General features: G+C 37.2%; 1 protein-coding gene and 1 pseudogene across 1 annotated transcript; both read left to right on the top strand.

The window, feature by feature from the left end:
• The first annotated feature begins 255 nt into the window (after positions 1 to 255).
• Positions 256 to 10,277, top strand: LOC140136176 (NLR family CARD domain-containing protein 4-like). Its single transcript, XM_072157886.1, has 5 exons — positions 256 to 527; positions 671 to 774; positions 3,500 to 3,796; positions 4,671 to 4,745; positions 5,938 to 10,277. The coding sequence occupies exons 2-5, from the start codon at positions 681 to 683 to the stop codon at positions 9,102 to 9,104; spliced, it is 3,633 nt and encodes a 1,210-aa protein (XP_072013987.1). The 5' UTR covers positions 256 to 527; positions 671 to 680; the 3' UTR covers positions 9,105 to 10,277.
• An 8,158-nt stretch (positions 10,278 to 18,435) lies between these two features.
• LOC140136174 (cytochrome P450 2J6-like) lies at positions 18,436 to 26,036 on the top strand (annotated as a pseudogene).
• Positions 26,037 to 26,199: the final 163 nt, after the last annotated feature.

Below are 26,199 nucleotides of genomic sequence, written 5' to 3'. Positions count from 1 at the left end.
CCTATTGAGCTTACACTTGACCATAATTGGTCAGCAGAAACACCTAATTGAGAGTAATACATTGTTTATAACAGGTGAGGTCAGAGGTGAAATATCATGCAAATGTTATCAAAATCAGAAGCCACCGCCTAACCCTCGTTGCTCTTGAGCCACATCAGCTCTAGTTTATATTATGTATCGGGTGATGTTGCCTGTACCAATCGGAGACGAGTGGGAATATACCGGATTTTGCGTCAGACAACAATAGCGAACAATAATTCGTTAGGTGAAGTTGAACACACGTACGTGCGACTGGTGCTATAATGTATAGAGGTTATCCGTGTTCTATAAGCTGCATATCCTACCAGCGACTCCTATACCTTGTTTAGGACTTTCAAAAGAAGTACCTGCATGTGCAACCATGACTATTTCAAAATAGCCCGCCAAAGTCATGCAGGTAACTCCGAGGTCGTGCATTGAATTAGTTTGAATGAGGAATACTACGGGAACTAGAAGTGACGCATGAGTAAAGTGGATAACCTCTATTGGTAAGTTATTTAGTTTTTTTCCTACACAAACACATTAAAAACAACAACAAAACAAGAACACAGTCGACCACCTCTGCAAAATCTGTAAAATAATGTCCAATAATGTATCACTTTATATATATCATATATTGCTTCAACTTCAGATAATTCAAAATGAAAACAAGTCGATTAAACAAACGACAGAGAGGACCAAGTGACGTTGACGATGATGAATTACGAACAGGACAGAAAAAACAGAAACCTGAAGGTGAGGTGACAGATATAAATTATAAAGAGTTTTTCATTTGTCTAAACCAATTTGAAGAAAACTTACTAGTTTTTCTTGGTGACAGTTTCGTCAGTGAACTACTGACTTTATCAAAGCTTGATGTTGTTGTGATAATCCAACAGCTGATTACTGGCGGGAAGTTATGCAAAAATGCTTGGCACCCGGGGGCACTTGAATTTGAAATGGATAAAGGGGTAGGGCTGGCACTTTCGCACTAAGGGGCATTCGGTGAGAGCAAAATGTAAAAAATATGGGGTCATTGGGTGAGAGCATGATTTTTGGCATTCGGTGAGAGCAAAATGTAAAAAATATGGGGTCATTGGGTGAGTGCATGACCTTTTTTTAAATGGAATCTTTGGGTGAGAACCAAAACAGCGCCACAGAAACCTCGAAAATCGAATTTCTAGTTCTAAATGGCTTCATGATTTCTTTGATTTTTCAAAATAAGTAACAAAATCAGTGAAATGAAAGTTGCTGTTCAAATTGAACTTGTATTAGGGTCTTTGGGTGACAGATCAAATGGAAAAATAGGGGATCTTCGGGTGACAGAGCATGTGTTCGTAAAAAAATATGGGGTCTTTGGGTGACAGCGATGCTGAAAAAGGGGGGCTTAACAGCCCTATATACGCGTCACCTCCAAAGTTGGAGTGCCCCCCCCCCGGGGCTTGTCCCCCCTCCCTGCATGTCAAAAGCCTTGCCCCCACACCGTATCGGTTGCCAAAAATATCTCCCTCCCCAGTAGGCAAAAAAGGAGCACGCAATATTTGAAAGGTCACCTGCCAACACTCCCGCCACATCCCCCCCACTGAGCAAAAAAAGAGGGGAGCACGCAATATTTGACAGAGCAAAAGGGGTGGCAGGTAATTTTAAGCAGGTAGAAGGGTGGAGAGATGTTTGGAAAGTCAAACGGGGTAAGATATTTTGGCACACATTTATCGGGCACCTACTAACTAAAAACTAAAAAGGAAAGCAGTATCAAAACCTTCAAAATATGCAAATTTCCTGCTATGCTCTCGCATCATATATCTAAACCATAATAAGGTTTGCAAACTGGGTTCCCACAAATTTGAATGTGCAAATGGGGTAGGCAGGCCAAGGGGTGGCAAGCAATGCACATCCCCTAACTGAAATTTACTTAAATGGCATGTGTCATTGTATTTAAGTTAGGCGTCCAGCCTAACTTATTTCTTTCTTGCCATTTCTTTCTTTCTTTCTTTCTCACAATTTGCTACTACTCCCACATCCTTTATCGGATTTCGACCAAACTCACTCACAAGCAGTATTGGGTGGATGGCTACAAAAGTTATCATTTTTTTTCAACATCGAAGGTCATCCAGGGGTCACAGAGGTCAAAAAAGGTCATTTAACTGAAAAATGCTCCAATTGAGCTGAAATTTAAATACAATGATGCTTATGACTTTCTAAACATGTTTAAAATATTTTGATATTCATTTAAGGTCATTAAGGGACCATGAAGGGGTCAAAGGTCAAGTTTTTCAAAATGCTCCAATTGAGCTGAAATTTAAATGCAATAATCCTTATGACATTCTAAACATTTAAAAAATATTTTAAAATTCAATTAAGGTCATAAAGGGGTCAAAGGTCAAGTTTTTCAAAATGCTCCAATTGAGCTGAAATTTAGATATGCAATGATCCTTATGATGTTCCAAACATTTTAAAAACATTTTAAGATTCATTTAAGGTTATTAGGGGGGCAATAAAGGGTCAAAGGTCAAGTTTTCAAAATACTTCAATTGAGCTGAAATTTAAATGCAATGATTAAAGTAACATGCATGGTCTTCAAAAAGACCATGCATGATATTTTAAGATTTTGTAATGGTCGTACCCTAGGCATACAAATCTTGATGCTTGAGAAGGACTTGTATGCCCAGGCTAGGACAATTTTGATGTCTTAAACTTATTTCTTTCTTAAGTTAGGCGTCCAGCCTAACTTATTTCTTTCTTAAGTTAGGCGTCCAGCCTAACTTATTTCTTTCTTGCCATTTCTTTCTTTCTTTCTTTCTCACAATTTGCTACTACTCCCACATCCTTGATCGGATTTCGACCAAACTCACTAACAAGCAGTATTGGGTGGATGGCTACAAAAGTTATCATTTGTTTTCAACATCAAAGGTCATCCAGGGGCCACAGAGGTCAAAAAAGGTCATTTAACTGAAAAATGCTCCAATTGAGCTGAAATTTAAATACAATGATGCTTATGACTTTCTAAACATGTTTAAAATATTTTGATATTCATTTAAGGTCATTAAGGGGCCATAAAGGGGTCAAAGGTCAAGTTTTTCAAAATGCTCCAATCGAGCTGAAATTTAAATGCAATAATCCTTATGACATTCTAAACATTTAAAAAATATTTTAAAATTCAATTAAGGTCATTAAGGGTCATAAAGGGTCAAAGGTCAAGTTTTTCAAAATGCTCCAATTGAGCTGAAATTTATATATGCAATAGCGTTTCACGATCAATGTATGTTACAACGGCAATCAATCCAGCACAGTATTGCTGGGTGACCAGGTCATCAAAGTCATCCGCCTATCTTACCTCGTGCCTTTGCAAGGGCACAATTGTCCTAGTCATATGATTATTATTTGCTGCATAATTTAATAATGTACACTGCAGGGATTTACAATTGAGGAGTGAATAAAACATTAGGATTCATGAACTAATCTATTTTGTATTTATTATCAGGATTTGAGGTTGTATCGGACATAGATTTATGGGATGTTGCAAATGAAGCTAAACTTTGCCACGCTGATTTCAAGAATCTCTTCATAAAACTTCGTATTGAGGCATCAGATGTTGAAAATGCTGAACACATGACAGACTCCAGAGATGTCAAACTCCGGGCGATTCACGTCTTACAGTTCTGGCGAAAGTCTTCTGGTAGGGAAGCTACAAGGCAGAAACTCATTCAAGCTCTTCAGGAGTGTGGTTTACGTGAAGCAGAACAGATATTAGAAGAAAAGTGGGACATTCTTCCTCAAGGTAATCTTAAATCTTTCAATCATTACTCTAAACAAGAAGCACCAAACTTGCCGAAGGAAATAACAAAGTTATGTGCTATTCACAAGGTAAACGAGACATTATTGGAAATATTAATCCAGATATTTACCTATGACACACATCGGATGAGTCCCAAATGATCATGTATAACTTTGAGCTGCATGGATGTTAAATACTATCCGGTGCAAAACTAGCCTTTCAAAAAGGCTTTGCCTAGAGCACCGTAGTGAGAGCGCCATCTATCATATTCTACTTGAGGTGCGGCGCTCGCTGTCGCGCCTTCGCCGCTCCGCTCGACCCCCCCCCCTAGGATCGCGAGGTCTTTGACAAAGACTAGTGCCAAACCGTTATCTATAATGAAAGACAAAGATAAAGACAATTTATCGCGTCTGACGTCACCTGTCAATCAAACTCGAGCACGGTTTGTTTACAAGTGTCGTGATGATGACTTGCTGAACGCGGATTTATAACCGGGCGCCTTATTGTTGATTTTGCACCTTTCGACATGCAAACCATCTCAAAAGTTAGGTCTTTATAGTAGGAAACTTTCTTTGGTGAAGGCACCATGTCCACAATGCCTAGAAAAGCTGCCTTTTGCCTTGTAAAAGTACGAACTTTTCGCCATTTGCTGCTATTCCTTTTCTCCGATCAGCACCAGATAGATCGGTCTTCCTTTTACGCGCTGATTAACCTATGTAAACCAATCAATGATCGTAATTGACAGTGACATCAAACGCGATAAATTGTTTTTATCTCTGTCCACAATTATAGGTATTTCTGCCCAGATTAGCAGTAGCTACTGCTCTTGCCCTTGATAAGTCAGTAACAATGTCTTGCTCATATCTTTTATTTGCAGGAAGACGTGAAGCAGGAGATGCGGCAAGTATACAGCTAGGTGACCAGTTCCTTAGACACGTAAGAGTGGAATTAGGTAACAATTATTAATTCTTATATTATCATTACGAATGGGGAACATTACTTCCCCATATGATAAAAGGCCAATACTAATAATTGTTAAGATAAAGGACAAAAACTATATTAACCAGTCCTATACACGTGTATTTGTAAACCAATTTCAAAAGGGTTAAATTTATTGTTTGGAATTTTATAACATTGGGCTATTTTAGATATTTTGTGGGTAGCTATAGATATCATATATCTGAACTCATCTGGGGTCATGCCCCTTTTTCACGTTTTATTTCGCCCATTTAGGTTTCTAAAGGTGTCTTTAGGTTTCCAATACAAACGATCACAAATACCGAATACTATTTTGTCTCTATTATGGGTCACATGAATTTTTTTCAATAAAAAAGGGCATTGGTCTGCACTACATGATGACCTTTGTTTTTGGAGATTAAACTGTGTCAGTATTTTCAACTGTTGACAAATGCAACATTTAAGGGGGTACTACACCCCTCGATAAATTAGTGTCTATTTTTGCATTGTTCTCAAAAACTAATAACACAGTGGTAACAAAAGTTATGTATATTATAGGGGCAAGGAATCTAATTACTACACTGGAATTTCAGTGACCCAAGACAAGTGGTTCGTTATTTATGATAAGAAATTAGGTACCGCTAGGATGTACCTCATTTCTGATCATATATACTGAACCGCTTATTTTGAGTCACTGAAATTTCAGTGTAGTAATTGGGATCCTTGCCCCAATAATCTACATAACTTTTGTTACCAGTGTGTTATTATTTTTTGAGAAAAATGCAAAAATAGTCACAAATTTACCACAGGGGTGTATTACCCCTTAAAGATGGCAACATGGCAATAAATCGGCAGTATTGACTCATCACATTCTGTCACTGTCAGTGGAAACAATGGGATAGGCCCATATTTTATTATAGTAAGCTACTACAAAGAAAATCCACTATACCTCGAAGTAATGTACCCTTTTTTAAAACCAAAATCAGTCATTTGGGATCCATATTTGTCCATGTCTGTAACCATGGCAACAGAGAGAACTTTTAAATACCATTTGTATGCATTGGGCCAAATGTCATTTACCTCACAAACCTAAGGAATATAATTATGTGCATAGTTTGGCAACCTAGAAAAAATAGGTAAAATATCTAAATGTAATGATCATTGATGTGAATTTTTCTCACCCACAGATGAGCGTCCTGACATCATTACCTGGCAGAAACAGCTAAAGGGTATCTACAAGACAAGAAGAGGTGGAATTGGGTTCATACCTGGGTTCCCAAAGCAATTCGCATCAGATGAGTTTTTTGTTGAGTTAGAACTAATGAAAGAACAAAAAAGACCTATGACAGTTAAATATACAAAACTTGAAACATACACAGATTTATTAAAACTTCAGAGTACGAAAGGTATTTCCTTAAATCATGTGCTAGTGTCTGGGTTAGCCGGCACTGGTAAGACAACTCTGATCTCAAGACTTGCTTATCAGTGGGCTACATCGAATGAAGGCACTTGTCAGTATTCCTCTACATCATCCCAGCCACAATCTGCAAACAACCTGGAACATTTTGACCTTGTGTTTGCGCTTGATATACGAAAATTTCAAGTAAATCAAGATCTGTTTGATGCCATTACAAAGCAACTCTTACCCAGCGTATCTGGACCCGTATTGCGTAACTACATTTCATCAAACGCTGACAAGTGTCTGTTTCTTTTCGATGGATATGATGAGTTAGGCTCAAATGATACGATTCTTAATGAATACCTGCTTTGCGGGTGCCAAACCATAGTCACAACGCGACCAAATAAAGTAGATGATTTCAATAGATGCTATGAGGGGTATATACAAGTACTACTCAAAGGGTTTTCTGACAAGAGCATTGAAAAGTTTGTCAACGCTTTTGTCAGAGTGTCAGACCAGGATAGCAAAGGAGAACAAGATGTACACTACCAAAGCATTTTAAGAGCATTGAACAAAAATGAAACGATCAATAATCTGGCCCATTTCCCTCTCATGTTGGCAATGATGTGCGTAATATGGCAACAAAATAAGACTCTTCCTGATACAGTTTCAAGTTTGTATCATAAAGTCATAGAATACCTGACTAGGCATTGGAATGCTAGGGAAGCACCAAAAATGTCATTTGCTCAATTCAAAAGTCATATTTCCTTTGACCAGCTTTTAATCATATTAGGCAAAACTGCACTAGAGGGATTGGTAGATCATGACTCAAAACTGATTTTCCAGGAAGATGAATTTGATTCTCCCCATATTGTTGATCAGGGTTGTTCTCTAGGATTGAACTCAAAAGATTGCACAGTCAGTGGGTTTGACAGAGTAACCAATGTATCATTCATTCATAAAACATTCCAAGAGTTTTGTGCAGCTGTGTACTTGGCAAGTTTGGTCGAGACAGACCAATCATCTTGCAAGTCGTATTTATCCAAGATGAATCCTGAGGATATGGACTTTGTGTTCAAATTTAGTTGTGGAATGAATGAAAATGCAACCAAATTTATCTTGTCACATTTAATTGGCATATCATGTCAGTTAAAACAGCGTCTTGAATGTACTGGTGAACGAATTGGTATGCCTGGGAATTACATTAGCACAGCGAATTCTAATACACCTACAGACCCATGGAGATTACCATTAATTTTACTCTCTGAAGCTGATTCCCAGTTTGGGTTTAACGAGTCAATGCACTCATTGATGAAGCCATTAGTCTCGAGCATAACCGTGGTAAACACTGATAGGTTCTCACATGACTATGAACTTGTTCTGCACAAATGTAAGTGTACAACTCCCCATGCATGGCCTAGCTTTGTTAAAAATGTTACAATATATACCCAGCATAGGTCTCCGTGCCTATATTCAGTAATGTTTGCAGCAAAAGCATTTCGTAATTTAGACGCACTGAAACTTCAGAGTTTAAACCCTGATCATATTTGTGATTGTACCGTCTTCCTGGAGATGATCCGAGATGAAATAGTGAGCGATTCAATTAAAGTCCTGGAGTGTGATGGGTGTCAAATTGATATTACTGCCATCAAAGCATTTCTTGACAGTCATACAAATCTTACTACTTTGACCATACCTTCTCAAGAAGACTCCGATTTGTCAAAACTTGCAGTCTTTCAGCAAGTCTTTCAAGAAATAGATGTCAGATCCGGATCAATAACTAAACTAAGCCTTGATTTGGAGGGTCCAAATGCAAGACAAATCATGCCAAATTTGTATCAACATGCTAATGCACTCGAATATTTTAGCATGATAGGCAAAGATATACCAGATATAACACCAAGTGACTTAAACATATTGTTTGAAGCAATGGGTAATGCTGGTAGGAAGCATCAGCAAAAATACCCCGATCATGATGATAGCAGCAGAATCTTACAATACAAAGGAAACGGTTTGCCTATGAAACGACTCGATATTTCCTTTACCGATATTGGTGATTCATCATACCAACTAGCTGATGCAATGACATACTTAGGTTCTCTAGAACAAATGCACCTAAATAAATGCAACCTGGATGAGAAGCATTTTCATGTATTAGGTCTCGCCTTTGCACACCTTTCTAAATTAAACGAACTTAATTTGGCAGACAATGTGATTGGGAGATCTATCCAGGATATAGCACAGGGAATTGGTCATTGCAAACTGACAGAGTTGGTAGTGCGCAATTGTAGCATTGGGTCAAGTGATGTTCAAGGTATGGTAGTATCACTCCCACGCCTACCACAGCTCTCTAAGTTTGACTTGTCCAAGAATAGCATTGGTTCAGTTGGTGCTCAAGCATTGTCAGCATCGCTCAAATACATACCGCAGCTTGAGTGGCTGGATGTGTCCGATAATAACATTGGATCAGATGGTGCTCAAGCATTGTCATCATCGCTCAAATACACCCCGAACCTCAATACCCTTTTTGTGTCCAGTAATAACATTGGATCAGATGGTGCACAAGCGTTGTCAGCATCATTCCAGTACGTACCCCAGCTCTTAGGACTTCATTTGACAAATAATAACATCGGGCCAGATGGTGTTCGATCCATCTTAAAATCGTTTAAATATATTCGAAACCTGGAGAGTATTAAACTTAACCAAAATCCCATCGGACATGAAGTAGTTGCAGACATTTTCAAACATCTTGTCCATCTTCAGATGCTGAATTCCCTAGACCTAAGAAAATTATCTGGCAACACTACTAATCAATATCCACTGCTACTGGCATGTAAAAGGGCTTTGCAGAAATCAGGAATGTGGGACGACAGTAAGGGATATTGGTTTGATGTTTTCCTGAGTAGTGAAGAGATCAGCCTGGTGAAGCATGTAGTGCAGAAATCAAAGTCGTAAGTCACTTTACGGGCTATATAGGGACTGGGTTTCGATGGATGCAGATATCACGGATATCCTCACCTCACCTCCCCTAGGCTGTTTCATCATCTGCTGTATGAGGCCGATCCTCATCAGTACATTTTAAGGTTGCTAAATGTAAGAGGGAACGGTGGTCATGCGGTACTCGTAATCGGATCATAGTGCAGTTTTGTCCACGGCAAATTCACCGTGACCTTTACAGCCATAAACCCGCTTAGTGAAGATTAAACCGAAATATGCAGTACTAAACCATTACAGTAATCGATTGTCCATTGCACATTTCTTACCACGTGATAATATTAATCCAATGAGCGATCGAATTGTCCGCTACGGTCGACTAATCCAATCAATAATGACGCTATTGACATGTACGGGTGGAGCTCCACTGACTGAGTTTTGGGGATTTTTCACTGGTTTGCTATCATTTACTCATCAACATGATCAAAGCGCTCCACCGTTATTATAAGGACTATGCTAATAATTTAAAGCTTGACATGTAAAAAATAAACCATACTTGATTGACAGAAAGTACTAAGTTTGTACCTATTACGGTTTGGTGGCACTCCTCTTCCAAACGCGACCAAGTCAGGGCAGCCCGGTGAAGCAAAATGTGCATTGGATTAACACGGGAGTTTGGATAAGATGGTAGATTTCCTTTCTCATACAAATGCATGCTCCCCCGTTATTAAAGCTTGTACTGGATTAAAAATTCAGATATTTTGAAAAGAATAAGTAATTGAAACATAGAGCAAGTACTAAAATCAGAGCTTTTATACTTTTTGATATATGACGCTAACTATAGTTCATCTCCTATACCCACAGCACAGCGCTACTAGTACGGGTCAATTAATAGCTTAATAGTTGTTTGTATTTGTGACGCGCACACGTAAGAAGAGATGGACTGTTTGTCCGCCCAACATGATAAACATGAAATAACTCACTTGCCTATTTTATGTTTTAACTATAATTGCTTTGTGTAATAGTAGTATTCAATGAAGAATTCCATTAAGGCATGTAATGTGTATGAAGTTGTATAGTGTATCATAACGTATTGTTGTTATTATATTACTGTTTTATTATGAAAATGCTTTGCTTTATGTGAACACGATATAATAGCAATCACTATAATAAAAATATTTCTCATGAAAACAACACATTGTCACCTTGTCTTCTTTGTTAGAAGTATAGCTTCCAGTTCAACTATATTTTAAATATTAGACCCAAAAAGAACCGACTCATAATAATGTGGCTTCTGCATAACGTAAGTTAGCCATATTAGAGAGGTTGCCATTTCCAAACACCGTGATCGTATTCAAAAACTCTCTCCTGTATCGAAGCGAGGTCACATATTTAGCCAGTTTTGAAGATTTTGCACGTACGAAACGAACGTGGAGATAACGTTGAAAATGCACAAATTGTGTCCATTTTACAATATATTAAAGACAGTCAAGGATAATGAACATACGAAGGATCATTCATACGCGCGGTTAATACTTACAGATTGTCCACTGCAATGCATGTGAGATTGGTCGTATAAAAAAGATTTCGATTTGCCTTTTTCATACAAACGCACGGTATATACACACGGTCCACGTTGAAATTTACATTTTGTACGGCGTCACGACGGTTCATGCAACGCGACTGATTTTCATCACGGAAGCACTGGGAAACTGGGAAGCACTGAAATACAACATGTACAATGAATTTGTAGTCAAAATCAAAAGCATGCTATATTGAAGTAGACATAAGACCCTGAGACCTCTAAAATTTAAGTGTTTCGACCTCTTGTGATCAGATCAGATGGTCTTTGTTCCAGCCGCTTTGTACTCCTTCGTGACGAAAGAGCACAATCCAGCTTGGAACCGAGACTAGCAATATGTACGGACGTTTTGAACGCCGTATAAACGACGTATGGAATATCGCAATCTCTCTGTTGGTTTGTCATGCATAAACCTGTCGGGGGAAACCTGTTAAGGGCTCAGATAGTTTTCCGTATTTTTTGTTGGACCTGAGAGCACATCAAACATATCGAATTGCATTTTGAATAGGAGGAATGTCCTTCTGATATCAAATAATTCCGATTTTTTCGATCAGATCCTGTGATCCAACCGAATACTATCATGATTATACACCGAGATACTGCAGCTGCAGAGCATTTTTATACCATAACACCATTTTGATCATGTAATTTTTCACAGCCGATATAAACACAGCTCTCATCGCAGTGTCAGTGTTTCTTGTGATATTGTATTTCTTCAGAAAACCTACCAACCTCCCACCCACAGTGGGTCTATGGTTACGAAACGCCTCTCTTACGGACTCGTAATCGTTAACCACCACGACCAGTTTTGTAGCGATATGCATACTATTAAAATACATTGCCATAGTCCTTTGTGATGTAGTCCAATAATCGAAGTGGCTCCTTACAGCCCGTACGGTACACATAGTAGGCTAGGTTAGGTAGGCAACCTAAAATTGGTAAATCCCACGGTCCTGGTAAAGATGCACATGTTTCTAGAATCTGATACAGGTATACACAAATACATATTAAGCTAATATTCCCAGCTTATGGTATTATTTCATTCCAAACTAAGCCTTTGCATCGGGGCCTGAGATTGGAATTCCAGTTTCCTTTCTCACGAAGTAAGGGCTAAGAGTAAAATTGTACAATTGTGTTTGGGAGTGGCCTTCTCTCTTTTCTCTTTTCCTAGCTATTTTCTTCCATTTCTTGCTTTGTTTATCAAAGCTATCTGAAAGGCCAGCATGCATATATTAGCCTACACTGGCTATCCAGGTTTGTGCATTTGTATGAGCTTGGAACGGTCCATGGTTTTCCATGGATTAGCATGTGTTCCTCACGGACCAACCTGGGTAAACAAACAAACAAACGTAAACGATGCTGCTACGCTGGTAACTTTCTTCTGTCATCTTCTCATAGAGCATCCAGGTCACTCCTTGTAAAAAGTTACATAGAGAATGTCATTTTCTTCGAAGGAGGGGGCACGGTGCCAATTAATAATGTGCGGTCATAAAATTATCAAACGTCATTTAAAATATAGGCCACAATTGCAGTTATAATCAAAATGCAAACGATGGGGAGCTGACATTTCCTGACCTTTCTTAATATTGTAAAACCCGTTAATTTCGTTAGGGATTTAATTTCGCTAATCGCGCCAGAAAAATTAATTAGTTAAAGTTTAAACTTAAAATTAAAAATACCCACGAATTTCACAGTCTTACATCGAATTGTAACCTCAAGGACAATATTGTTCAAGGTTGCGCCGCAGGCTTACAAAGAAACAATAGCAATCAAGCTTAAACTTTAAATTAGCACCCGATAGAGGGCAGGGCCTGAAAAATGAGGGAAATTATGGGGTAAATATTTAACGGAATAAACTGCATAATCATATTATTTAGATTTATTCCGTTAAAAATCTTATTTTAACTTATCAAATTACTAGTTTTTATATTCTATGGTGTCAAATTTTATTCACAACGTTGTAAATACGCATTAAATACGATTAATAACAACAGAGGGCGCTTTTTCTTTAATATGTGATCCTGTCTTCTGGAGTACAAGAGTATACTCTCATATGATACTTAATATGTGATCCTAATACAGTATCTCATATTAGTTTCCATGTTCTCCTACCCACTATGGGTGACCCTACGAAGGCAATGAGGATAAAGTGCTTTGCCCAAGATGCCAACACGTTGGCACAAGTGGGGTTCGAACTCGCAACCTATGGATTACGAGTCGGGCGCCTTATCCACTCGGCCACACGTGCTCCACCACACCACTTGGCCACACGTACTCAGTACTAGCGAAATTAAATAGCTTGTTTTGGGCCTGTGTGCAAAAGGGTCATAGTTTATCATTTTTGTGACAGAATAGCAAAAAATTGATAAATTAAGAACCCGCGAATTGTAAACATGAATTGATGGATTAGCGACATTAAATACCCATTTCAAAGGGTATTGATCACACCAAGATGTGGTGCAATATTTCATCTGTACCCCCCCCGGGTGGCGAATCATAAGGAGGGGTTGGCAGCCCAAAGAGGACAATCATTGTTATGTCAAGCGATTTTTGGCACAGATATTTGGGCACCATTTCTACATTACACCCTTAAAAGGTGTAGAAACAAGTTAGGAACACGTTCAAATCCCGTTCAAATATACAAAATTTGAACAAAACCGGGCTGGCTTAGCAATTGGGAGTATGCAAAGCTGGCTTTTTAATACATTACCAATTTTCACATATATTCAAATATAAAACATAAAATTTGGACTTGTATATACTACATGTCTTGACAGATCTGTTTCGTAAAGGCCGTTAGGCCCTCACTCTTCAGAAGACTCGATGCATAATGATGACAAAATGAATATACACATACCAGTGGCAATAATGTTACACTCAGCTAATTTCACTTAAGAGATTACACTTTTTTAGATGGTTTCACCTCTATTTGGAATATATATTCAAATATATTATGCAGAATTCTGTTCTAAATTAAGATGATATTAAATGTATAGTTCAAAACGTAAGACAAAAACACGACCGCACGCGTATTACGTTTATGGAAAGCTATTTGGTGATATGAACCCTTTAAAACATTACAATAAGTTCATAAGATGTCTGGTTTCAAAATAAATATTGATAAAACTGTAGCAGTATGTATTGGTCTCACAATTTCAGAAATACTATAATTAGTGAAAGTTTAAGAATACAATGAAATTTCGATGGTGGCTTTGATTTTCTAGACATTTTTTTAATACAAACCTTGCTCAAATGGTAAATGAAAATGATAATGCACTTCTTCTGATAAGAAACTTATCCAGTTGCAAAAAACAACTGTCATGACTGTGTTGGGACGGGTTGTAGTTGTGCAATCATTGGTTTGCCAAAAATAAGTTGTATTGTTCACATGCTACAGTTACTGATGAGAGATATACAAATATAGCCAGATAAAGTTAAGGTACTACACCCTAGCTAATGTTGTGCCTATTCTTGCATTTTTCTCAAAAATTATAGCGCATTGGAGACAGGTAAGATAATAATTATAGGGGCATGCAAATACTACAACTACTGCACTGAAAATTCAGCAACTCAAGAAAAGTAGTTATTGATTTCTTGATCAAATATTGGTTTCCCCTCATTTTTGACTGTAACTCCACAACTGTTGTCTGTGCTGAAATGAAATTTCCAGTGCAGTAGTTGTAGTCCTTGCCCCTATAATCTACATATCTTACTTGTCACCAATGCGCTATAATTTGTGAGAAAAATGCAAAAATAGGCACAAAATTGGGCAGGGGTGTAGTACCCCCTTAAAGGAATATAATTTGTACAAAATTATGAGAATGGTGGAGTATAGATATATATAAATGCTTTAAAGGTAAATTATATACAGTGATAAAGTGAACTAATTTCCTAGAATACAATGGTATCATCAAGGCTTTTCAATCAAATCTTAATTATTATTATTGTGCCCAATCTAACATGTCATTTTTGGCCAAATAATTTGGAATTACTTTTTAAACAACAAAAGGGTGTAAAGTGAATTAATCAGAATAGCATAGGCACACATACGTACATTATTGTTAATAATACTAATAATAATGAACATTTCTATTGCGCACAAATCTGTAAAAAGTACTCATGGCGCAACAAAGAGCTCAAGCAAAAATAGCAATGAAACCAAACAACAAAATATTATGAAAACAAGAAATTTATTGTTAAGGGGTGATGACTTGTACTTGATTTTGTAAGACAAACCCAGAAACAATCAATCATCTCTTTGTGAATTGCTCTGTTTCCAGACATTTTTGGGCTTATCTCAAAGAATGGATAAAAGGTAAGATAAAAATAGACCTACATATGACCCCTTAGTTCATTCTTTTGGATCGAAATATGATTTTCTTCTAACACAATATTTTGACTATTGCAAAATCACATTTATATAGAGTACAGATGACAGAAAAACGACTAAACCTTCGATATTTTATAAAACGTATATTCATAAAAAAAAAAAAAAGGAAATCTACCACGTTACAAACGGATAGAAAGCAGAGGTTTCATAAACGCCCACCTCTGCTCCCTTTTTGAAACTTGGGCCCATTTGATTTAAATTTAACAAGACACGGCGTTTTAAAACAATGGTCCGACGATGGCACTATATAGATTATTGCCATAGACCTACTTATTCGTTTCCAATCATTATAATTATCATCTTTATTATAAAACATGTATAAGATAGCATATGATAACTGTTACGAGCCGCAAATTATGACTCAAGGCAATTTCCCCAAATTTACACAAATGCACATACAATATATAATCAAATACAATCACTTTATTAACTAATTACTACTTAGCCGGCAGTCTTCTTCTTGGTGATCATAGAGTTCTGTTGGCTGATGCAATGTTCTGGACGGCTGATGTATTGATGTACATGCATATATCCTTCTTCACTTGTCCTGCGAAAATCACTGTTCTGTGAAGTCCACTGTACGCTTGCATTTATATTCCTTTGCGTATAGAATCCTCACACAGAAACGGTGCTGTTTTCTGCAAATACTTTACTCCTTGCACAGATGACGATCTACAAAAATGATGTTTCTTTCATCAATCACTCTCTTTCTCCAGAAAACAGGCTTCTTTCTGCACTGCTCCACTTTATTGACAGATGTGTTGTTTTATAATCCAGACTCCAGCACTCGATAGAAGAATATTAATACCTTGTGGGAGGAGGAGCACCTTCATGTACTCCAAATCTCCTTCGTTGCTGTATTAAAATAGCACTTTATTGGCTATGCAAGGTGGTTCAAAATCGGGTGCATCACATACTGGTCTATCTTGAATTTTGACTTTTCTGAGAAAATTGGTATATAGTTCTTTTTTACGAAGCTCTTCTAATTCAACAGATTACAGACCTCAATTTTTCCTAAATAATTAGTTATAAAATGTTAAATTTGAACTATCTATGATTTTTACAAAATACGTATTTCACATAATGATCTATCTCGAAAAAAACCACGCATTTATAGAAAATCGCAATTGAAAATCTTCGTATTAAGTTTACCTTTCTATAACTTAATTAGACTATGGATTGTCATGAAAGTGGTTTTAAATTAAAGCATATACTTAACAGATTTATTTAAGTGGAATCTTTAATTAGATTTACGTATGCAATATTGCTTAAAACTACATGTAAGTTGTAGTTCTGTATGTGAAATAGTTAATTTCCCGATATCGTATTCAAAGTGCATTTCATACTGGTCTATCTCGAGAAGCTTCGAGATAGACCAGTATGTGATGCGTCTGAAGTCACGTCACCGTTCGCGAAATCGAGATAGCCACCAAGATAGACCAGTATGTGATGCACTTTGAATACGATATCGGGAAATTAACTATTTCACACACAGAACTACAACTTACATGTAGTTTTAAGCAATATTGCATACGTAAATATAATTAAAGATTCCAGTTAAATAAATCTTTTTAGTATATGCTTTAATTTAAAACCAGTTTCATGAAAATCTATAGTCTAATTAAATTATCGAAAGGTAAACCTAATACTGGAAACTGGAAGCTTTCTGGAAACTGGAACGCCTTTGGAGAAGCCCATCCCTGCCAATCGAAACAAAAATCAAGCTGTTTGAGACAACCTGTGTTACTGTCCTTCCGTACGGGTGCGAGTCATGGGTAATCACCAAGGACATGGAAAACAAGATCAATGCCTTTGCAACATCTTGCTACAGAATCATGTTAAACATCAAGCGTGTGGATCGGATTCCAAATGAAACCATCTACAATCTGACCAACACCACTCCACTGGATTCATCAACTCAAATTTCTCGGCCATATACTGCGTCTTGAAGACAACGAGCCTGTGAAAGAATATGCCCTTTATATTCCACCACATGAGAAGAGGAAACGGGACGGCCACGCACACTGTACTTACAGTACGTACAGCAACTCCTGGGAGATACTGAAGGGATGCTGCAGCCAAACAAAATTGTTTCGCTTGCCCAAGATCGCAATAGCTTGTAGTCGCCTGCTCCGCAGCCGACTGATGATGATGAAACTTAATACGAAGATTTTCAAATGCGATTTTCTCGAAATGCGTGTTTTCCTAGATAGACCAGTATGTGATGCGTCCGACGAAATGTAGCTCTTTTGAAGTACGACGACCAACACATAGAGAGCCCACAAACTCTCTTCATATTCTGCGAAGAGCAAACTCGTTTGCTTTCCACTTTTATACTAATAAAAATCCTATAATCTATTAATAGATGATAGATCATTATGTCACATCAGGGTATTTCAGCAAATGGAGGTTTCCCAGTTTAGATTAGGCAACATGGGCTCTGAACATTCAGGAATATTGGGGATTTCCCACATATTAATAACTCTGATTGAGTTTGTTTACTGTAACCAAAAAGGTTTCACAAACAGAGATCACAAAAGACAATTGAATACATGAATACAAAAACCCACCCAAGTCCATGGGAAGTGATTTTGAGAGAAAACCCTGTGTGTCATTTTAATTCCTTCAGTTATATTTACCTGGTCAATATGGTAAGTTTTACTTGCAAATGAGTGGGTTAAACTGAATTAAGTATGACGATTAGCATTTCAGGGAATTCGTGGGGTTCATTTTAAATTTTGGACTTGGTGGTTTTTGAATTTTTTACAAAGACAACAATGTTTGAATGAGATTACCACTAGTAAGATAATACAAAATAAAGCACACAGGTATGTATAATGTTGATAAGCATTCTGCCATGTAATATAAACCACACACTTTCCTTTATTAAACCCATTTTTTTTTTTCAAAAGTCACTCTCCAGCAATTAATGTGTTACAAGCGGACTTTTATACATACTGGATTTCAATCAATGTGTTACAAGACTCAAATCATGGACTTGGGTGGTTCTTTCATACATGCTATTTTTCACATGCTCAATAGACACAGTGGATGAATTTGAGTTGTTTTTTCATACATATGACAGGCCTATGCATAGCAACAAATTCCCATGCTTAGCTCAATTTGGACACAGTATGGACTTGGGTGGGTTTTGTATTCATATATTCAATTATAAAGTCTCAAGTATGGAATCTATACTTTATTTTTGGATACAGAATAGGAAATGTTTAAGTTGATAAACTTCAACAATTACTTTTTAAATTGGACCAATTTTAGAAAGCAAGCAGAAGTGGCCGCTTTTTTAAACTTGCTGTTTTCTTTCAGTTTGTAACGTTATTTTATGATGGACTTTTCAATTTAGGGAAATCGGGCTAACCGAATCTATGCATGGTGTATGGCCATGTAGGTCTACTTGTACCTATGGTTAGTGACCTAGTCCACAGATATCTAATCTTTCGACATTGTCCCTATGAACTCTCGCCCTCCTGGTTTGGTATTCATGATCAATATCACAACCGTTGCTGTGGCCCGGTGGTAATGCAATATTTTTCATCAGCTATACGGATTTCCATCGGCTGAATGATCATTATGGCATTTTTCGTAATCGATACAAGTACAGCTCTCATCGCAGTGTTGGTGTTTCTTGTGATATTGTATTTCTTCAGGAAACCTACTAACCTCCCACCAGGACCGTGGGGTTTACCAATTTTAGGTTGCATACCTAACCTAGCCTACTATGTGTATCGTACGGGCTATAAGGAGCCATTTCGATTATTTGACTACATCGCAAAGGACTATGGCAATGTATTTAGTATGTATCTGACTACAAAACTGGTCGTAGTGGTTAACGATTACGAGTCTGTAAGAGAGGCGTTTCGTAACCCTCATCTTAACGATAGACCAAAGATACACATGGTTCCAGAATCCGATGCAGGTAAATATGAAATACGGAAGTACATATGAAGCTTATGATCCCGTCTTATATTTATAGGTTAAAGAACGCGTATTACTTGTTGTTAGAGAAATTAGACAAAATAATGCACGCGCTTATGTCGATGTGTCTAATACACGAGCCCGGAAGGGGGAGTGAGACGCATCAACATCAGTGCACTTTCACCACGTTTAAACCCAATGGTGCGAAGTTTAAAATTTAGCCCGTAGACGACTTCGGATAACCTCCATTTTATTTTTAACGTGTTCCCATCATATGAAGGATTCCACAAACCAAGTTTAACACCAATCGGGCGAAGTTTAAAATTTAGCCCCTACACGACCTTTGACCTCGATTGTATTTGTATATATATATATTCCTCTCATATCAAGGATTCCACCCACCAAGATTGAGCCCGATAAGTTTAAAATTTGACCCGCCATGACCATTGACCTCCGATGACCGTACGCCTGACACCTATCTATCTGTATCCGAAATATCGGATTGATGCGTCAAAGCGAGGCAAAACGCAGAGCCGGACAGGCAGACGGACACACTGACAGACAGACACACTTTGCTCATTATTATGTTAGTATAGATAGATAAAAAATAATGTTTTGGTTCTCGTCCTCTCCTGCTTCAGTTTCTGGAATTTCTCAGTTTTTTATTTTTTGAATTTTTAAAACAGACTTTATACATTTAAATAAGTTTATTAGAGAACAAGGATCACTTCACCAAGACTTTAGGGGTTCATCCCTCAGAATCTCACATTCGTAAAGAAGGAAAGAAAGGAAGAGCCCCCTCATTTCCTCGAGCAATGCAGAAAAAGGAAAAGAAATCAAATAGATACTGGAAGGAAGTTTGATTCATTCATGGGTGGTTGAGTGGTTGATTGACTGGGTGAAGTTGACCCTAAATTTAAGGTATGGTCACATTTCAGTTCAGATTAACAAATAGATATATCCCAAATGGCTGAAAACAACATAAAACGTCACCCACTCACCCTGAAATGTTGTCTTTTACTTTTTTGTTATGTTTACCAGGTATTCTTTTCTCTTGTGGAGAAATGTGGGTCCGTCAACGCCGCTTCACTCTCAGTACCTTCCGTGATTTTGGCATCGGTAAATCCAGATTCCAAGACCAAATTTCAACTGAAACGGATCATGTCATCAAAGAATTCGCCAAATATCAATACAATCCAATAGATCCGCATAGGATTCTAACCATAGCTATATCAAACGTGATTTGTGCAGTTGTGTTCGGGAAAAGATTCGAGTACACCGATAGTAAATTTCAAGACCTTTTACGCCATCTTGACGCGCTCGTGGCGAATTCCTCTTCTGGTGGTGTCCAGCACTTTATACCAGTAGCCGGCTACTTGTTTACCGATTTAAAGAAAAGAACCATTCAAATAACTGAACGTATAAAGAAGTTTGTGAACAACATTGTAAATGATCACAAACAGGTTTTTGACCCTGACAGTTTGGAAGATTACATTGATGTATTCTTGAATGAAATGAACACAAATACCAAAGAAGGTACCGTTGCTTTGTCAGAGGTAAACTTGATCCGTACTTTAGTACATCTATTTGTCGCTGGCACTGAAACTACTGTCACCACACTTCGTTGGTGTTTCTTATACATGATAGCATACCCAGACATCCAGAGTCGTGTACAAGATGAAATTGACTCAGTCGCTGGTAGAAATTCTCTGCCAAGAGTGGGTGATAAACTTCCCTTTACAAACGCTACCATTATGGAAGTCCAACGAATCGCCAGTATCGTACCTCTTGGGGTGCCCCATGCCGCAGCGGGAGATACGACTCTTCGCGGATATTTTATTCCAAAGGGACCATGATTATGTCCAATCTTTGGGCTATTCATCATAATCAGGATACATGGGATGAACCAGAAAAGTTCAAACCTGAGCGATTTCTGGATAGCAATGGCGATCTGTGCCACAAGAACGAATATGCACCGTTTAGTATTGGTAAGTAGGCCTAAGACGCCGATTTGTCTAGCCCGGTTCTATACCTCGCACAACTTCATTATACACCAGGTACAGAAAGAAATTCGTCAGCAAACTAGTCATCCTTGCTGATTAACAGTCTGATAATTTTGAATTATTCTGAAATATACAACGTTGCCTCTGCGGTGTGATACACCAAAAGACGTTTTAGGTTTTAAACTTAGTGAAAATCATTTACTTAGTAAAGCATTGATTACATCTACCGTAGATGTGTGTATTGATGAAGTAATGCATTGATTACAATTACCGAAGATGTGTGTATTGATGAAGTAGTGCATTGATTACATCTACCGTAGATGTGTGTATTGATGAAGTAATGCATTGATTACATCTACAGTAGATGTGTGTATTGATGAAGTAATGCATTGATTACATCTACCGTAGATGTGTGTATTGATGAAGTAATGCATTGATTACAATTACCGAAGATGTGTGTATTGATGAAGTAGTGCATTGATTACATCTACCATAAATGTGTGTATTGATGAAGTAGTGCATTGATTACATCTACCGTAGATGTGTGTATTGATGAAGTAGTGCATTTATTACATCTACCGTAAATGTGTGTATTGATGAAGTAATGCATTGATTACATCTACCGTAGATGTGTGTATTGATGAAGTAATGCATTGATTACAATTACCGAAGATGTGTGTATTGATGAAGTAGTGCATTGATTACATCTACCGTAGATGTGTGTATTGATGAAGTAGTGCATTTATTACATCTACCGTAGATGTGTGTATTGATGAAGTAGTACATTGATTACATCTACCGTAGATCTGTGTATTGATGAAGTAATGCATTGATTACATCTACTGTAGATGTGTGTATTGATGAAGTAATGCATTGATTACAATTACCGTAGATGTGTGTATTGATGAAGTAATGCATTGATTACATCTACCGTAGATGTGTGTATTGATGAAGTAATGCATTGATTACATCTACCGTAGATGTGTGTATTGATGAAGTAGTGCATTTATTACATCTACCATTGATTACATCTACCGTAGATGTGTGTATTGATGAAGTAGTGCATTTATTACATCTACCGTAGATGTGTGTATTGATGAAGTAGTACATTGATTACATCTACCGTAGATCTGTGTATTGATGAAGTAATGCATTGATTACATCTACTGTAGATGTGTGTATTGATGAAGTAGTACATTGATTACATCTACCGTAAATGTGTGTATTGATGAAGTAATGCATTTATTACATCTACCGTAGATCTGTGTATTGATGAAGTACTGCATTGATTACATCTACCGTAGATGTGTGTATTGATGAAGTAGTACATTGATTACATCTACTGTAGATCTGTGTATTGATGAAGTAATGCATTGATTACATCTACCGTAGATGTGTGTATTGATGAAGTAGTACATTGATTACATCTGCTGTAGATCTGTGTATTGATGAAGTAATGCATTGATTACATCTACCGTAGATGTGTGTATTGATGAAGTAATGCATTGATTACATCTACCGTAGATGTGTGTATTGATGAAGTAGTACATTGATTACATCAACAGTAGATGTGTGTATTGATGAAGTAGTGCATTTATTACATCTACCGTAAATGTGTGTATTGATGAAGTAATGCATTTATTACATCTACCGTAGATGTGTGCATTGATGAAGTAATGCATTGATTACATCTACCGTAGATGTGTGTATTGATGAAGTAATGCATTGATTACATCTACCGTAGATGTGTGTATTGATGAAGTAGTACATTGATTACATCTACTGTAGATGTGCGTATTGATGAAGTAGTGCATTTATTACATCTACCGCATATGTGTGTATTGATGAAGTAATGCATTGATTACATCTACCGTAGATCTGTGTATTGATGAAGTAGTGCATTGCTTACATCTGCTGTAGATCTGTGTATTGATGAAGTAATGCATTGATTACATCTACCGTAGATGTGTGTATTGATGAAGTAATGCATTGATTACATCTACCGTAGATGTGTGTATTGATGAAGTAGTACATTGATTACATCTACCGTAGATCTGTGTATTGATGAAGTAGTGCATTGCTTACATCTGCTGTAGATCTGTGTATTGATGAAGTAGTGCAATGATCACATCTACCTCAGATGTGTGTATTGATGAAGTAGTGCATTGATTACATCTACCGTAGATGTGTGTATTGATGAAGTAGTGCATTTATTACATCTACCGTAGATGTGTGTATTGATGAAGTAATGCATTGATTACATCTACCGTAGATGTGTGCATTGATGAAGTAGCGCATTGAACACATCTACCTCTGATGTGTGTATTGATGAAGTAGTGCATTGATTACATCCATCGTATATGTGTGTATTGATGAAGTAGTAATACGTTTTATGACCTTTATATAACTCGACATTTAAATGTTATTAAAACGTTTTGAAGAAAACATTTTAAGAACATTTCTGTGTTTGCTGGGGGCAAATATTTCAACATAATGTTATTTAAGTGTTGACAAAATATTTGGCAAAAAATGTTTGCAAACATAGTTTACAATAACATTTTGAAAACATTTTAGAAATATTGCTGTAGTGTGTTTTCATACAAAACGTTTTAAAACGTTTTCATGACCTTTATATAACTCGACATTTTAATGTTATTAAAACGTTTTTACCTAAACCAAAAGCCAAATTATAACTTATTTAAAACGTTTTAAAACGTTTTTGTGTTTGCTGGGTAGTACATTGATTACATCTACCGTAGATGTGTGTATTGCTGAAGTAGTGCATTGATTACATCTACCGCATATGTGTGTATTTTTGGGAAACATACATTACTGATAGACCAGCACACATAAAACTGTGATAAACAGAACTTTAATTGTTTAATTGTTCAAAGTTTCATGTAATACTGTTCATAATGGTGATATGTCTGACCGACGTCACTTTGAGTTTGAGCTTGAGTAAGCTTACCGAATTCACTGTCCATATTTGATGTCGTCTGCTCACTGACACCCTCGTTTTTACTCTCTTTGTTGTTCAGGAACTTGCTTATCGTCCACACTTTTCGTCTCTAAATTAGCTAACCGCTTTTTCCAAAGACTCGTCCTGATCTGAAATATTAGGCGATTTTTACGGCCAAAGCCAGGCCAAGTGGCGATTTTGCGAAGGGAAAACACAAGACGGAAATTAGATGTCGTGTCAAAGGTCAAGACACGACATCTAGCCCCAGAGGGCACTGGTCTATCGTAATTACTGTGATGAAGTAGTGTATTGCTTACATCTACTGCAGATCCATTTATTGACGAAGTAATGCATTGCCTACGTCTACCGTAGATCTGTACATTGATGAAGTAGTTCATTGCTTATGTCTACTATAGATCAGTAAACAATTCTTTAACATAGACCTTTTCATAGTTTGCCCCTTTTGCCCAAACAAAATAATGCTCATAAAGGCGTTCTTTTGAAGAAATTCACCGGCCCCAATCACTTCTGCACACTAAATATTTTGAGTTAAAATCAGTTCTTTGTTTTTGCTGTGGGTGGGTGGGTCCTAATGCTTTTATGTTAAGGGTACTTGCCTATCAATTTCATTCAGGAGCGTGTTTGAAAAACGGCACAGCGCATTAATAAAAAGAATAAAAATACTAAAATTTTCACCAGGGTTCGAACCACTGCCAAGGCACTATGAATGCTAAAGATGCCTATTGTGCCACGGTGACTGTGCTTAACATTCGGCGATTTTCAAAGATATACATATCAACACGTTTCTAGTGTATTGAAAATCAGATTTTGGTAGGAATATAGTCATAGAAAGACATATGACTCTACTTGTCTGTTTGTTTTTCATTTAATACAAATTAATTTTGATGAATTGAACTGGTACGACTCTTAGGACTCGTGATAAACGACGATTAATGTTGTAATAATAAAATGAAAACGCTTGGTCATTCACGACGTCATTTGTAATTCATGTCAAAACCTGGGGAGGACCACACACATCCGTGTATACGGGCGCAATCGATACTCAATGATGCAGACAATACCGTTTGAATATACCGCCCTTATGTATGCACCTGCTGGACACATCTTGTCACTTGCGGGAAGATATACTATAATAGGCCTACCCTAATAGCTTACAATAGATACCCCACCGTAAATAGCTCTCTTCATTACCTCGCTGTGCCAGAATATACGCGCAGTGTACGTACTTTTGAACCATATTTTGCTCAAAAATGATAGGAAGGGACTGTTTTCAGCTAAAATGTTGGCTATCAGCAGATGCTCAATGATACCGGGAAGTGTTGCAGAAAGGTAAGCGTACCTTTTATTTATTCAAAACATCACATATCAATGAATTTAAATTGGAAATCCAAAAAGGAAATGTCAGGTCAAAATTCTCACCTTAGAATTATTGTGAAATAAAATCAAACCAAATTTAGGCTCCGCAAACAACGTCCAATTATTCCCATTGGTGTTTGCTACACGTACATATAATAAATTATGATTTGGGGCTAATTTGAGAAGAGTTAATGCCTCAAGTTTCAAAATACACCGAATCATGTTTTTTTGATCAAAAACATCGACAATTCAAGACTCTGTAAAAACAAATCAAGAATTATCTGGGATAATTGCAACTAAGTATAATGAAAGTTATGATCTAAGCTACCAGATGCATCATTAATTTCCTGACTACGATATTTAGTTATGGGAATTACTTTATGAGATTATTTTAATGTTTTGGCGGGATTATTTCCCGCCAAAAATTTCAACCAAAAAGAGCATGTAGCCTTAACACTAACTTTTTACTTTTTACCATATTTTGAAACAGGTAGACGAGCTTGTCTGGGAGAAAACTTGGCCAAGATGGAATTATTCGTGTACTTCACGCATCTTTTACATCAGTTCACCTTCAAGAAGCCAGAGGAATCTCCTCCGATTACATTTGATAGTACATTAGGTGGAACTAACGCGCCTCTGCCGTTTGAACTAATCGTAACAAAACGTTAATTGTACATGCATATTATTTCCATTATTGTTAAGAACTGTATTTTAGGATGACCTGTTTAAATCTGATTTCTATGAAGCAAAACTCTCTTTTCATTATGTTGGGAAGAAAATAAATTGCTTTACTTATAACTCGCTAAGTCTAGGAAAACTTGGACATCATCAGGTTTGTTCAGTAAATAAACATTTTGGATTTTAGTTTGCCA

The sequence above is a fragment of the Amphiura filiformis genome, chromosome 16 (genome assembly GCF_039555335.1).
Source record: "Amphiura filiformis chromosome 16, Afil_fr2py, whole genome shotgun sequence".
Lineage (NCBI taxonomy): Eukaryota > Metazoa > Echinodermata > Ophiuroidea > Amphilepidida > Amphiuridae > Amphiura > Amphiura filiformis.
This window is presented reverse-complemented; position numbering and strand designations above follow the sequence as displayed.

What these genes read in the sequence shown, in the direction of transcription:
- LOC140136176 (XM_072157886.1), top strand. Translation starts at nt 681, where the DNA reads ATGAAAACAAGTCGATTAAACAAACGACAGAGAGGACCAAGTGACGTT. An exon ending in GAAAAAACAGAAACCTGAAG is followed by an intron (nt 775 to 3,499) that starts GTGAGGTGACAG and finishes ATTTATTATCAG; the next exon opens with GATTTGAGGTTGTATCGGAC. An exon ending in ACACGTAAGAGTGGAATTAG is followed by an intron (nt 4,746 to 5,937) that starts GTAACAATTATT and finishes TCTCACCCACAG; the next exon opens with ATGAGCGTCCTGACATCATT.